The sequence below is a fragment of the Dermacentor albipictus genome, chromosome 10, assembly GCF_038994185.2.
Source record: "Dermacentor albipictus isolate Rhodes 1998 colony chromosome 10, USDA_Dalb.pri_finalv2, whole genome shotgun sequence".
Taxonomy (NCBI): Eukaryota; Metazoa; Arthropoda; class Arachnida; order Ixodida; family Ixodidae; genus Dermacentor; species Dermacentor albipictus.
This window is the reverse complement of record NC_091830.1, coordinates 1,237,817-1,254,033: the sequence shown is the minus strand read 5'-3', so window position 1 is coordinate 1,254,033 and position 16,217 is coordinate 1,237,817. Positions and strand designations below refer to the sequence as shown.

The 16,217-nt window shown below is 46.9% G+C and overlaps 1 protein-coding gene across 2 annotated transcripts in view; it reads left to right on the top strand.

Annotated features, from left to right (window-relative positions):
• Positions 1-16,217, top strand: part of LOC135911970 (aldehyde dehydrogenase 1A1-like) — a 360,058-nt gene that overhangs the window by 266,557 nt on the left and 77,284 nt on the right. For both annotated transcript variants that reach the window (XM_065444352.2, XM_070527411.1), the window contains exon 15: positions 11,915-12,017. In XM_065444352.2, the coding sequence (XP_065300424.2) occupies positions 11,915-12,017 (103 nt within the window). The remainder of the gene's footprint in view (positions 1-11,914; positions 12,018-16,217) is intronic.

Genomic DNA, 16,217 nt, shown 5'->3' with positions numbered 1-16,217 from the left:
TGCTGATAGTACGTACAATTGCGTGCCTTTCCGTGATTCACATGCGCTACGACTTGTAAATACTACGAGGTGTCCCTGACGAGGAGACGTGACCTTCGGATGTCGTGCCAATTCCATTGTTTGATGCGTACAAGCTACGCGCGATATACGAAACCGCAACAATTGCAGCGCGGTATGCTTTTACGGATGAAGCAATTTAAAGAATATGCAACTACGGTCAGATGCTTGGCTGAGGAGTTGTGACGTCCCAGCATAGAATACCAGACGCTTCAACGTCGCGCTGTACGCGCGACCATTTAGTTGTTGCCTGTTGGTTCCGGATTTCACGCGTATTTTTTCCGGTGACTCATCTGATTTCAGGGTTCCATTTCCTTGTTGCGAGACGCAACTGCTTATCAAGCTTGCAAAGCGAACGTGCAAACTATACATCATAATTAAATTTTCACAATAGCTTGTGTAACGCTTTGGCTAGGAATAAACAGCACCATCAATTTTTTTTTTTTGTGAAACGTTAATGGACGATAAGCGTCATTTAAACAGTTTTATCAGTTTTTTTATGTACCATTTTTTCCTGCGGGGAAACATGTAACCCTTCAATGCCTTGCCGACTTTGTATTCTCACTACACCTTTATTAACCCTCACTTTAAAAGGTACTTGCATGTTGCTCTTACTTCAGTGCAGTCAATTTCGTTTTTCTTTCTTTATATTGGTCTTAACATATTGCAGAATTCTAAGAAACTACTTCGCCGTAAACGTCTCTGCCTTTCCTTGCTGCTGTCTCTCAGCTTCCTATAAAACACATGAAACAGTGTAGAAATCGGAAAAACACCTTGTTTTTATTGCGATAGAACTTATATGGACACTCCAGGCGTGTTTCTGCCGTCCCCGACAGCGTCACCATGATGTCCCGTGTAATGTCTAAGGGGGATAACATCGTCGCGGTGCGCCGTATGGTGTAAGTGCAAGTGAAAGCGTGCGGCGGTGAGCCGACAATCGCGCCTCAACTCGCGCGCGCGAAGGAGGAAAGCGGCGAGGAAACGCGCCGCACTTCGTCGCGCGCAAGGTACAGAAAGAGGGAGGCGCGGCTGCCGCTGCGTATGGCGCGGGCGCCCTATCTTAAAAACTATATACGATGGAACAGTGTGCACCGAGTACTGATAGCTTCGTGTGTGCTGTTTTCGCCGCTTAGTTGGGGTTAAACTTTCGAGATAGGTCAATAGACCTTCGTGCTGAGTGCACCAGACCTTCCCGCCATGAACATTCACCAACACTTAAAGAATGTGCATTTCGCACTGACTGTTTTAGATATTCGTTTTTTCCTCGCAATAAGAGAATGGAATAGCCTGGACCCCTGTATAACGACTAACACATCGTTGCCGAAATTTGTTACCCTTGTAGAAAAAACTGTTGCTCCATAATTAGATTATGCTAGCCGGAAATAACACACCACTCACGTCGTTGTATAAAATAAAATATGTATAAGCATTGTATTTGCCTATGCAATTTCACCCCTTTTTGCCAAATGCTCTGTATCATTCATGTTTTATTTCCTGCCATATGTGTATGTCTGCTAGGTGTCGATTACAAATATCATTGTTGAAATTATGTAAACCTAGCTGTTTTCATCGTTTTTTGTGATTTTATAATATATGCCCAACCAGTAAAAATCCCACTGGGATTGACAGTATCTGAAAAATAAATAAATAAATTCGCTCGCTGCTGCTGACGTGCTTCCCCACTGCATCGTTCCGACAGCGACTTTCCGTGGTCATACAGTGAGATGTCTTGATGGTTACTTCTGCGCGCCTGACACCATGCTTATTAGTTCATTTATTAGTAAGCGAATTCTTACAAATTTATACAATTGATAAAATTATACCATCTTTACTTTGTATAGCTGCCCGCTATTAAGCTACCGCAATCCATGCTCCGCCTTTCGGGTGAAACTGCAGCGACTTTCTATAAATAACAAATTAGACATTAAACTAAAGCAAATCAGAATCGTGCAGTAAAGTCAGCGGTTTGCATCCCTCTCTGCGAATGAAAGCATCTTTTCTAGTGCGGATTGTTCTTGCACGTCCACACCTAACAAAGCATGCAGACGTATCTTGAGGCATAGGCCGTGCGCAACAAGATACAGGCAAAGTTGCTAATGAGTTTGCAATTAGATGTGTTACTGCATAAACTGATAATCATATCCTGTCATTACTGTCCCTAGAAAATAAGTATAATACAACTTTCAATATATACAAAGCATGACATTTGTCTATCTGAACCTTCTTTTTGTTAGATGGTGAGATGCAGCTGCTCACTGTTTTATTCTATGGTGTTATTTAATGGCATGTGTGTGCAGGCTCCTCAAAATTCTACTCACCCGAGCCCTCTCTGACTCCTATTCACCAAATTTCTATTGATCTAAACGTGCTCTGATTCATTTTCACCCAAATTCTACTCAGCCGAGCTTACTCTCATATTCACTAAAATATTACTCAGCCGAGCTTGCTCTAATTCATATTCACCAAAACTTAAATCAGCCGAGCTTCGTCCGCTCGAACTCCGCCGAGTTTGCTACGAACTCAGCCTCAGGGGTCGGTCTAAGTTTTAGTGAACGGATGTTTCAGTAATTTCGCCGAGCAATGTATACATTGCATGACATTAAAGTTGTGACTTATGCGGTGCATACGGAAACATTGCATAAGAATCCGTGTTGCAGCAGATTAAAGTAAAGACAATTGTACACATTGCACTTGGTTTTATAGAACCTAATTGACCGTTGCGTGAAACCTGCGCATCACGTCGATTCCAACAAGTGCATTGTATGTGCATCACATGTTTTGCACATGCTGCTGGCTATCTTGACCATTACAAGATGGCTATATTTTGTACACTTCAACACAAATTTGAATAAATGACTGTGGTGCAGCATATTTCTTTAAAATGCTTGCACTGATGGGAATATAACAATTAGAACTTGATACAAACCCCTATGTATAATAACATACACACGAATTCTAAATACATGTACAACCAGAATCGCACTTCGCCCGAGTTGGCCACCATTTTCGCGAAAAAACAAAGCACAGGCCGACACTGCAATGAGACCACGCATGGTCTTGCCACTTCCCGGGTCTATGGACTATATGAGAAACATACGTGCAGCGTAGTAGCTAACGTTGTAAGGGTTGGGGTCGGGCATGAAATAGATGGTAACTGACCCAAGCCGTCGCCAACTCATCAACGCTGAGGACGTTGTTGAAGGGAGAGACTTGTTCTCATTGAGAACGAGGACGATGGGAATTTATCTACAATATCTACATGAAGGATGGAGAACGTTACAGTTCATCAGTCTAGCATGACTGAAAAAGAATGCACATTGAATCAGCCGACAACGGCTGCTCAAATACACTCTGTCTTCCCTAGATTCCTAGGTGAGGGAAAACGGCCGTTCAACCTTCGACCAATGGGGGCGTCCAAAGTCATCGTAGCCGACCCGCCTTTGAGGGGGAGGGTTCACACACTTCCGCACACGTTTCACTTAACACACCGAGGTGAGAGAGTTTCTCGCAGACAGGGTTGACTCTGCAGTCAGTGGCCACCGCGTCTGTCCATTGACTGTGACGGCTCCTAAGGCCCATGAGAATGCACCGCAAAACATCTTCCAGGAGTTCCCTCGAATCCGCTAGCAGTACTTGGCCCGCCGACCGCGTCTAGACATACCGGCGCCGTACGGCTGTTGACGAGGCGCATTGTCGTCCTTACAAAGCGAGTCGCCGCAGCGGGCGGGGCAGGGTTCGACGGTCGCTTCCCCGAATGTCGCCAGTTCCCGCAGGCCGATCGTAAGACCGTGAGGTAGCAGCGACGGACGCTGGTGCAGTTTACAGCCGATCGCTCAACCGCTACAGACAAGCGTGTTCAGTCCGTATTTGTATTTAGGCACCCTTCTATTGTGTATGCCTTAAAGTTTTGATGTGGTCTCCTAAAAGTTTCGCAATGTTTGGTTTCCGAAACTTGGAAAGATAAACAGCCTTATTCCATTTTTGTCCATCAGGTAAGCTCGTGTAAAACCGTCGAGATATTGTCAATCCTTAACAATTTCCCTCAGAACAATATGTTGTAAGCTATTGACAATGAAGCAGCTTTACAAAACCAGGAAACGAAATCAATCTTCCCTGTTTTGAGAATTGGGTTAATACAGCCAGTTGAAACGGGTGTAACATTTTGCTGGTGCAATCCCTTTGGAAATACCAGATTAGATTGTACCTTGAGGCTTTCCTTGCACCTTCTTATTCTAGTCGATTAATCTAGTTTGGAATGGCTCCTATTAGCTTGCTCTAACATTCATCTAATGCAGGTTAAGTACATGTCTAGCTTAAGAGATTGGGATGCTTGCTTTAATTTCCAGTGAAGGAACCATAACATCTGCTCCAATTGCATAGATTGTTGGTAATGTAGTTTAATCGCCACTTTAGGATAATGTACTGAAGCAGGTAGAAGTACACGCATGTCAATGAGATTGGCCGATAGCTTCCTGCTTTACGGCTGTCACTGCAAATACGAAATGCTAGCACTTCATTTTGTATTAAACAATCAAATGTACTGCTAACAACCTATTTCATGTTTGCCATGGGGCTACGACGCTGCACTACGTACTGGAACATATTTATTTAAGTTTCTCTATACTAACAGCGCGAGACACAGGACGCTAAGGTAGACGGCCCCTGCAGGGGCGTCTGCGTAAGAAGGCGTTTGCCGAGTTGCACCACCCCTTCCCCAAGCACATGGGGGTCGGACCCTCCCGCGCTTGACCGTGCGTCGCTTAGGCCTGTACGGGGAAAAAGGGATCTTCCGGGTTGAGCCGACGCTGAGCGTTTGTACCTTTACGGCCCCTCGGCGGAGGCAACACACCTCTTTGGCCTCCGCTTCACGAAGGCGGCACCACCGGACTGACCAGCCTGGGGGAAATTGGCAGTTACTTTTTCCTGTTCTCTTCTCAAATCTTCGTCTTTCTGTCTTAATTTGCATGTTTCCTGTCCCCTACTCACCTGTGCATTGCTTCCGATCTTCCAAACAGCAAGGGTTAACTTTGTGAGTAACCAACCTATTTTATGTCATATTTGGTTATAGTGGTAACATACTGGCGTTTGCAGGACCTGTTTTAGAGCGCAGCTCTTTGGCGTCCGTTCCTGGGTTTCGCGTCGTCGTCGGCGTTGTCGTCGGCCTCGTAACCAGCTCGCCGACGAATCTGCTCCGCCGCCGCGCATGTGCGCTGTCGGCTCTCCGGGCGAGGGAGGATGATGGAAGGGAGGAGGAGAGACTGTGGAGGAGGGCTGGCTACACAAATGGCTCTTTGGCGTCCGTTCCTGGGTTTCGCGTCGGCGTTGTCGTCGGCCTCGTAACCAGCTCCGCCCCCCTTTCATCCCCCCAGCGCTAGCAGCGACCGACTGATACCGCTTTCGTGAGTCCGCTACCGCACTCACGAAAGACGTCGTGCACTTCCTGCAACTCGCATTAACCGTCCATCGATCCACACCGATGTTAGTAGTGGGGGACTTTAATGTTGACATAAAGACAAACAGCAATTTCCTAACACTTATGCGGCAGAACATCCCGTTCCTCTCGCTCGTAACGCGTCTCACGGCTGTGACAACCTCGCGAGGCACTTGTATAGATCTCGTCTTTGAGAATCAAGCATTGGTGTACCAAGTCGAACATATATCAGTCTATTTCTCCGACCACAAAGCTTCCTTCATGACTGTCAAGAACTGTTAGTGGAGTCTTTGTTAAAGGAATACGTGTGAAAAATAAAAAAAAATTCTGTGATAGCGCATACATGTGTTGCTCGATTTCTTTGCCTCAATCTATCGAAAAGGTGAAACAGCTTATTTGCTGCGCTCAAATTTCGCATTAGGAAGTAACGTAATCGTCGGTAATTTTTTACAGGCCCAGCAGCGTCCCCTTGTAGGGCTCCACGGTGGGTGGCTGGCGTTGCTGCCGAGGACTTAACGCCTACCTATGTTCTGAAATTCTTCCTGTAGCGCAGAAACCACAATGATGTAGAAGAGAAAACACACACACAGGCGCTAACTTCCAACAACAATTTATTTCCGGGACGGACGCCACTTCTGTACCCTCACTTTTTCTCGCTTTTAAGCACGTGTCTACTGACAAGATAACAGAGCAAACGATAGTACAACTCACTTGCAGACTAGGCAGAAACTATTGTGTTTACCGCATGCGCAGGAGTTCCAATTCCTTGTATAGTGACATGGACCATTGACTAACACAAGCATTGCCAAACTCTTCTATGCGAGCACTTTCAATGATGAGACGAGTTAATTCGCATTTGCTTCTCCTGATAATAACTATATCTTGAAATCGCGGAACTCATCGGCACTTATGACAATGGATTGCAAGGAAGCTATCCGGCGAAGGCTTGTTAATTTTATTGGAGTGCTTCCTAAGCCTATCATTAATGAATCTGCCGGTCTGTCCGATATAACTCTTTCCACAGCGCAATGGAATTCCGTATATAACACAGGCCCTGTAGTTAACATAGCCTTTTCTGTGCTGTTTTTTTTGCACATGTCCTTTGTTTTATTCTATGGTCTTGTTTTTGCACACAAGCTGAGAAGCTTGTTGGGAGCAGTGAAAATTACGTCAACCTTCCACGTAGGGACCCTCATCAACTAACACTAATTAACACCTTAGAAGCTGTACAGAATCGTTTCGTTCGTTTTGTCCTTAACAATTGCCAGCGCAGAGCAAGCGTAACTAGCATGAAACTTTCCCTCAATATATCGCTCAAAACATCGCTCATATCGCAGAAAAATCGCTCGTCTTTGTTTGTTTCATAAAATATACCGTTCAATTCCCAGCCTGATTACCGTGTTTTCTTTTTTGTATAGTCATCTGTATCTATTAGCCCCTCCCCTCTGTAATGCTTCATGTAAGCCCTGAGGGTGCTATAAATAAAAAAATTATTTAATTAATTAGGTAAATAATGTCTTGACGTGGATGATTTGGCACCGCTGAAAGAAATTCTGAATTTTTTTTTCTGTGACATGACGGCAAATGAACCACCACAACGCTTCGTCTCATCGTAGCTCGCTACGTGCTTTGTCATCTCTGATAGTGCGTTGATTTGGCTTGTCTCGTTGTACGTTCTGATGTACCACTTTAGAAAAGTCAATGCTCCTTTGATGTGAAATGTTTGTAACAATATTAAACCCACAAAGTTGCGGAATTGAAAATCTAAAGCAAGACTTTGGAAATGTAAAGGCTCATTTCGCATCAAAAGTTGGAGAACCTTATACCCATAAAGTTTCGGAATAGGAAAGGTAAAGCACAACTTTGGAAATGTAAAGGCTCATTTCGCATCAAAAGTTGGAGAACTTTATACTCATAATGTTTCGGAATTGAAATCGATGCGCTCCGTAGTCTCGGCGGCCTCCGCGCGATTCCGCGGCGAGCCCACTCGCCATCAAAACGCCCTTGAAACTTAGTGCTCGGTTGGGGCTCCATGCATTATACGACTCCTGGTGCCTGGGCGTTGCCGTGAAATCTAGCCCGAGTTCCCAATATGCAAGCTAAAATGTCTTTTCGAGCGGGGAAAAGACATTCTGGACAAAATGCAGAATGATTTCCGGCTCCGGAGGTTGTTTTGGTCGGCGGTGCATGGCGAGCCCGAAAAAATTTTGGAGGGGGGAAGGGCTGAAGCCCCGATAGCCCCCCCCCCCCCCCTGGCTACGCCCCTCCCTGGGCCTAACAGGCTTCTTTAAGCACCCGTGCTTTCAGCTTTCAGCGGTGTTCTGGAGACGGTGCTAGTCATCACGAAAAGATGTTCTTGTCGCATTAAACCATGGCAGCTGGCAAAAAATTTACTTCGTTCACTTTGCTGCTGCTTTAGCTATGACTGCCTCGTGTAGCGGGCGCGATCCACCACTAGTGCCCTGGAACTTGGTATAACTTAGTAGTAGTCCTCAATAAGCAAAAAAGAGCGAGTAGCGTGCATATGAATTGCACGGTGCGTGTACCGTATGTTCAGCTGATCACGAGCACTCACTGTAGTAATACGTCATAGCCTCATTTTCCTCCCTTACTTTTTTCTGTATCTCGCAAGTTGTGGAGTAGCAGGACGGAGACAAGCTCCTCTGGCCTACCTCTTTACCGTCCCTTTCGATAAGCTTTTCACTCCGCCTTCTGAGAGTGACGATTCTTTTTATCACCGGTGCACCTGCGATGACTGTCATTAGCTCACTCGTGTGTGTTAGCCTTCCTGGAATCGCCATTTGTTTGCGTCAATAAATATAAAGAACAAAGGGAAGATGCTATGGCGCAGTTGCGGTCAGTCTTTTAGAGGGGAAGTGGCTCGATCAATTATGACCGATCTCGCTCACGTCTTGCCTGGGCCAACTTTTTGAACAAATTGTACTCACTCGAATAGAACAACACATGGAGGAACATGGACTACATCCCAATTGCATGTACGGATTCCGGAAAGGCATGTCAGCACATGATGTCTTCCTCGTTCTCAAGGAAGAAGTCCTCAACCCATAACCGGGAAGCAACGACAACATACTCCTAGCCCTCGACGTGGAAAAAGCCTTTGTTAATACAGCACATGAAACCATTCTAGATGGCCTCGCCACCACAGGATGCGGAGAGCGAGTATATCAGTATACAGTGGCTTTTCTTAGTCACCGCAAAGCCCACATCGGCATAGCAGGCATACAATCAGACATCTATGATCTACCGCAGAAGGGTGCTCCGCAAGGATAAGTAATATCTCCTTTCGTCTTCAACATCGGACTTAGAAAACTTGCTTTACAAGTGGAAAACATCCCAAAACTCGGATGTCTCTTCTTTGCCGACGATATCACCCTATGGGCTACCAAGGGTTCATACGGCGACAGAGAAAACACATTACTCACAGCCATCGGACACATCGAGTCATGCCTAACCACAGCAGGAATGAGATGTGCCCTACACAAGTCGGAGTACCTTCATGTCCGGCCCAAGCAAGCTAAGAAACATCGAGCCCCGCCAATACATCTCGAGATTACCGGGCGACCTATAAAGCTCGTCCCGACAGCACGCTTACTAGGTATGCATGTCCAGGAGAACAACGGCATAAAGGTAGCCTCAGAGAAATTAAATTACGTTATAAGAAGCATCGCATCACTCTTCGCCAGAGTAACGCGCAGCAAAGATGGTTTCACAGAGGACGAAACCTTAAGACTGGTACAAGTCCTCGTCATCAGCCTTGCTACGTACGCCCTCCTGTATCAAGTCAAGCGCAAAAGCGAGACAGAGCTCATGAACACTTTTATAAGAACAGCGTACAAAACGGCCTTACAGCTACCGTCAAGCACAAGTACAAAGAAATTACTAGCGCTAGGGGTATACACCACCTTTGAGCAGCTAGGAAATGCCACGCTCATAGCGCAGAGGGACAGCCTGAACAAGACACAACAGGGAAGGCACCTTCTTCAAAGGCTAGGGTACTCGCTGACACCCCAATACTGCAAAGAAGAAACACAACTCCTGCCTAGCCACATTAGAGAAAATATTGTAGTAAACCCTATCCCCAAGAACATGCACCCCACCCACAATCAAGAGAGAAGAGCAGCGCGTGCCCGCATATTGCATAAACGCTGTTTCAGAGATCCAGATAGATACTACAGGGACGCTAGCCTGTATCCCTCGTCACCACATCGTGGACCCAAACACACAATCGACGTCGTCAATCAGGGGAACCTGGTAGCCTCTGCCTCCATCCACGCCGCATGCAGCGCAGCAGCAGAAGCAGCAGCGATCGCTTTCGCACTTCGCGACAAGGAGAGCAAGGGAAGGTCCGCCCATGTCCTTACGGACTCACAAGCGGCGTGTCGTTTATACATGAATGGAACACTCCCTATACCAGCCATTCGAATCCAGGGCCACTCACGAGAATGGACCCATGGTATCGTCTGGTGCCCCAGGCACGATGGCCTGCGGGGCAAGGAAGAGGTGAACTGCGCAGCTCGAGGTCTCAGTAGCCGAGCGGCAGACCACACCGTTCTTCAGCCTCCGACAGACCGACGAGCGACCCACGAGTTATTAACCACAAGTCAACAAATACTACAGGACCAACGTCTCGAAATAACACAATACGCTCCCCTACACAAAGCTATCAATAAACTCCAGTCAAGGGACTGGCGCCGCCTGCAAACGGACACGTACCCACACTTATCTCGCCTACATGCAATCTCCCCAGACAGATATACGTCCCGGACATGTCCCACACAACCAACGCAACCACACAGCGACACCCGCGCACATAACACACGAATGCACCGACCGTCCGGGCGACATAATCTCATTAATAAAAAAACTAGCGCAAATAACAGGGACACAGACAGAGAAGACGACAGGACGAGCGCTCGTCCTGTCGTCTTCTCTGTCTGTTTTCCTGTTATTTGCGCAAGTCTTTTGATTAATGATGACACCAACTAGCCCAGCTTTCTGCCTTAGACGCAATCTCGCCCGGAGTCACAACACACACACTCACTACGTGGTCTTGGGAGGCGAGACTCTCCGAACTGGACCTGGGAAGCCAACTGGCGACCCTCGACCAGGCCCGGCGAGCCATGATCACCAGTGAAGCCCTGTCAGAGGGAACCACCCGATAATGAACCGCGCAATGGTTTCTGCAATAATAAAGTTCCATCCTCCTCCTTCTCTCAGGATCGACTCCAGTTGCGGGGTGTTCGTCCTTTCCATCTACTGTCGACATGTCGTCCAACATTTGTAGTCATTTTATCACTGCTGCAATGCTAGAATCATAATTATTTCTTATTGTGAACTGGACACGGCTGGGCACTATTGGCGATAATCGCGCCATTAACAGCTTTTCGTAAATACGATTCTCTGTGGTCACCCTGATGACCATTTCCTGTTGCGAACACCTGCTTGTGAACAAGTCATGACTGGGCAATTTTGCAGCAATGTGTGCCATTATTCGCTTCAAAAAGTACCTCAGTGAGTAACCGGGCTGTCCTGGCTTTCAAGCTTTCCATCATGTCTAATTGCAGAGCACACCTACAGCTTTCTGGCAAGTGAGGTATAGCGCTGCTATTACCCGCTTGAACACTGGTGCTTCGCTGTGTGTGCCGGCTTGGACGCAATGCAAAAAAAATCAAATATGCAACACCGGGGCTCAGCACTCTTCTTGTGGTCCTGCGAAGAATCCTTAATCTTGAAATAAAATATATTTTTTGTTTTTTTGTGCCAAAACCGCGATCTTATTATGAGGTAAGTCGTAGCCAGGTGCTGCGGATAAATTTTGGCCAACTGACTTCATTTAACGAGTGCCCAAAGTGCACTACACGAGCGTTTTTGTATTCCGGCCCCTGCGGAGTGTGGTCGCAGCGGCCGAAGCGTTTTCAGAGACAACACTGAACATATGTGATCTAGTTTGCAAGGGGCACTAGACGCAGTTTTATGAAAGGTGCATGTGGAATGTGTTACTTACGTAAAGGTGTCTTCTCGCAAATATTTTTAACAAAATCTTTCAATATGCGCTCCTTGTGTTGGATTAAAACGTTCCTGAATAAGATTGCTTGAGTTGTGCGAACAGGTGCAACATGTGGACTGCTTATTCAACATCGTCGAACTGCCGTTCTTACCAACTTCTCTGCCTGAAAAATCTCTTCAAACACGTATAAGCATTTCTAACTACCGGTGGCATCATCCACGCTATTAAATTGTTTCGCTGCATTCATTAGGCTTTAACAGCTAAGGCCCCAGATTTCTCGTTACCTAATGTCTTAAGCTGTGCTGCAGACGTTTGGAGCGACAGAACGATAATGCCGCCTACAGTGCTCTCTGTGTGTTTGATCACCGGTTGTGACCCCCCCTCCCTTTGTTTTCCAGGTCGGCCGACTGGTCTTGCAGGCTTCTGGTCAGTCCAACCTCAAGAAGGTTTCGCTCGAGTTGGGTGGAAAAAGCCCCCTTATCATCTTCCCTGACGCAGATTGTGAGTGCCTTGCTTAGGCCTACATCTTTAAAGGTCTTGCCTACACTCCCGTGTTTGGCATGGTATCTGTCTGGGTGAACCATATCTTGAAGCATTTATGTAAAGGTTACATGTGTGCCGAACGGAATTACCAGTGAATGGGCTTACGACACGTGCAGTTATGCGCAGTTATGTTTTGTGCAGCAAAAAAAAATCCTGCATAAAACCTAAAAATATTATGCAGGCTCACAGGTATAATATCTAAAGCAAACTGACACCATTAACGAAACAGGCGTGAGGTGAATTACGTTGTCATGGTGCACGGAAAGCTAGAGGCGAGGACACGCATTACAAGAGGGGCCTGTTTAAGAGATCAAACGTAAAGTCGTCTTCTTCGTCTTCAGATCTTTCACACTGCTGAACGAAGTCCATTAAACCTCCCGTCGCCGTCTTTCTCGTCTAAATAGAGTAGACATGGTAATACGTAACTGTTCCATTGATTTGCTGTATTTACTTTGATTTAGTAATATTTTATGTGTCACTGGCTGTGTGCCCGTTATGCCAATCTTCCAGAAAGGGTACGCGCCACTGTGACACGAGACGTACATTGCGCCCTTTCAATGTTGCTCGATGCTTGTCGTGCTTTTCGCTGCATACACCTGTCATCACCATTCTTCCCTCGACAATTGCTGCGCGGGAATCTCGCACTATGCATCCACCTGATTTCAAGTTTGTGTTTTGGCGCAGCTAGTGAGCGGTGTTGCACATAACCATAAAAATTAAATGAGAATGATGTTGTTACGTTTGAAGTACATAAACATACAAGGCATCGCTATAAAACAATTAGCAACCAGACACGTTTCGTTCCACTTCCTATGCCTTGAATATACTGAATCATTGACATTTCTGGTCAAATTTGTTTTATTTGATATACCTCTGGAATATCATTTTGGCTAGCACTGCTTCAAGAAGATGCAGAGCTGTACAATGCTCTTACAATTCCATTTGATATTCACGAATACAACCTCTTCGAATCGACCAATTCGCCCAGCTAGTCCCAGCTGATTGCAGAAAAAAATTACCGACGATTACGTTACTTCCTAATGCGAAATTTGAGCGCAGCAAATAAGCTGTTTCACCTTTTCGATAGATTGAGGCAAAGAAATCGAGCAACACATGTATGCGCTATCACAGAATTTTTTTTATTTTTCACACGTATTCCTTTAACAAAGACTCCACTAACAGTTCTTGACAGTCATGAAGGAAGCTTTGTGGTCGGAGAAATAGACTGATATATGTTTGACTTGGTACACCAATGCTTGATTCTCAAAGACGAGATCTATACAAGTGCCTCGCGAGGTTGTCACAGCCGTGGGACGCGTTACGAGCGAGAGGAACGGGATGTTCTCCGGCATAAGTGTTAGGAAATTGCTGTTTGTCTTTATGTCAACATTAAAGTCCCCCACTACTAACATCGGTGTGGATCGATGGACGGTTAATGCGAGTTGCAGGAAGTGCACGACGTCTTTCGTGAGTGCGGTAGCGGACTCACGAAAGCGGTATCAGTCGGTCGCTGCTAGCGCTGGGGGGATGAAAGGGGGGCGGAGCTGGTTATGAGGCCGACGATAACGCCGACGACGACGCGAAACCCAGGAACGGACGCCAAAGAGCCATTTGTGTAGCCAGCCCTCCTCCACAGTCTCTCCTCCTCCCTTCCATCATCCTCCCTCGCCCGGAGAGCCGACAGCGCGCATGCGCGGCGGCGGAGCAGATTCGTCGGCGAGCTACGACGCGAAACCCAGGAACGGACGCCAAAGAGCCATTTGTGTAGCCAGCCCTCCTCCACAGTCTCTCCTCCTCCCTTCCATCATCCTCCCTCGCCCGGAGAGCCGACAGCGCGCATGCGCGGCGGCGGAGCAGATTCGTCGGCGAGCTACGACGCGAAACCCAGGAACGGACGCCAAAGAGCCATTTGTGTAGCCAGCCCTCCTCCACAGTCTCTCCTCCTCCCTTCCATCATCCTCCCTCGCCCGGAGAGCCGACAGCGCGCATGCGCGGCGGCGGAGCAGATTCGTCGGCGAGCTACGACGCGAAACCCAGGAACGGACGCCAAAGAGCCATTTGTGTAGCCAGCCCTCCTCCACAGTCTCTCCTCCTCCCTTCCATCATCCTCCCTCGCCCGGAGAGCCGACAGCGCGCATGCGCGGCGGCGGAGCAGCAGATTCGTCGGCGAGCTGGTTACGAGGCCGACGACAACGCCGACAACGCCGACGACGACGACGACGACGACGCGAAACCCAGGAACGGACGCCAAAGAGCTGCGCTCTAAAATGATGAATAAGGTTCTGAATCATTACATGAGCCGTTTTGGCAATGTCTGCGCAAGTGATAATATCGTGTATTACAATATCGAGCGTCATCATGAAAAGCATCTTTTACGGCGAATCTGTTACCCCCTCGGTGGTCAGCATTTTTTGTTTCCGCGTCCACTCTAAAAATTTCGGCAGTGCAGGCCAGGAGCAGTAACACCGTAATGCAGAGGCTTCAACCACTCAACGAAGTGACGCGAACAGTGCGTACATTCTTTGGAGTCACGCATACAACATGCAAAACAGCATACGTTTCAATAAAGGACAAGCACAAAACCAACATCCCAACCACAGACTTGATGACAAGGGGCTTCTGACAACAATGCGAAGCACGTAGCGCTCCCCGCATACGTTTCCCGGTAAATATGGCTGCTGCGCAAACTGCCGCAGCGTGAGAAGTGACGTCCTTAGCCTTTCGTATGTGAAATAACCAGCCCAGCAACGAATTTCCATGTTGTTGCTGACCCGCTATGGGCGGCGGCGTGCTGTTAAAACTACCATTACTCCCATTACTCCAAAGCAATAAAGCATTGCATGTCCCACTCAGCAGTTGTAGTTGTGGTTTTGAAAAGCTTGTTTGGACATCTACTTTTGCAGGGCCGGGATGGCGAGTCAGTGTTTTCGTAGAGCACTGGATAACATTACGAAGAACACAAAGTAATAACTTGTGGTATGCATTGCAAAGTTCGTGAAGTCTTCCGATATCCAGTCTCTACACCTGTTTAGGAGGCTGGCAGATCATCTTAGCGCATTTCTTAAAGACTGCATGCCCTTAAAACTGGGCGTTTGACTACCTTAACAAGGAAAAAAAGACGTGCCGTTCTGTTGGACGGATGACTGCGAGGCTACCTCGAAAGAATAGGTGTGTTATCTCATTTTAACCATTCCTTTGACTTACGAACATTTCTTTATCATTTAATCCCTATACTGTTGCACTACACTGCGTAACAGGAGCTACTCTAACCTGCGCAAACCCTACGCTAATAAGCTCAAGCGATGCCCTTTGCAAGCAAGTCGAACGGACTAGTTGATATGAATCCACAGCTGGGCGTAGCGCAATGAAGTACACAAAAAGGGGGGAAGGGAGACACGAACACAGGCGCTGGTTGCTTTCCTGGTAGCCACGAAGGTGGTCATGGAGCAACCCGCCACAAATCGGAAGGCAGGAACTCTGACTCACAGAGCAGGACAAGCACATACCTCGCAGCATAGAATGGAGCCACCCTATCTGCCTTCACCACAATCCCCCCTTCCCTTCTTCCCAGAATCAGGGCCGTAATAAAGATGACTCATTGAGACATGCACACAGACACCAGCTCCGCAAAGGTCGTTGATCGAAAGGCCCCTGTGGTCTTCCTGCCTTGGCACTACTTGCAGACTTATGTTTGCAAAAAAAAAAAAAAAACAATATGTATTGCTGTAAGAATAGGGATTCGCGGCTAGCCATTGGGCATAACCATACAAAAATAGTGGGATGGCGATTCAGCCTCTAGTTGAAGTCGATCAAACACAATGAAAGGCGAGTTGGGTGTGCGAATCGAAGGGATGAAGTGCGCATTTTGTTACACAGTTCATCCTACATCATACAGAGCGACTTTTGATCGACGTTAACTAAAGGTTGAATTGCCTACCAAATTTCTATCATCCATTATCGTCATGATGATATCAATAATCATCATATGTCAAGCATCATCATTATACTCGTTATCATCAGCGCGACTGTCAGAAAAAAAAATATGTGGTTCGTCGATTATTATCGTCACCAGTTCTGGCACATTTTTATTCTGCACTGTTTTCGAGATATGCCTAGCAAGAGGCTACACTCTCAAAAAAGTTTGCACCCTTTGTGTCG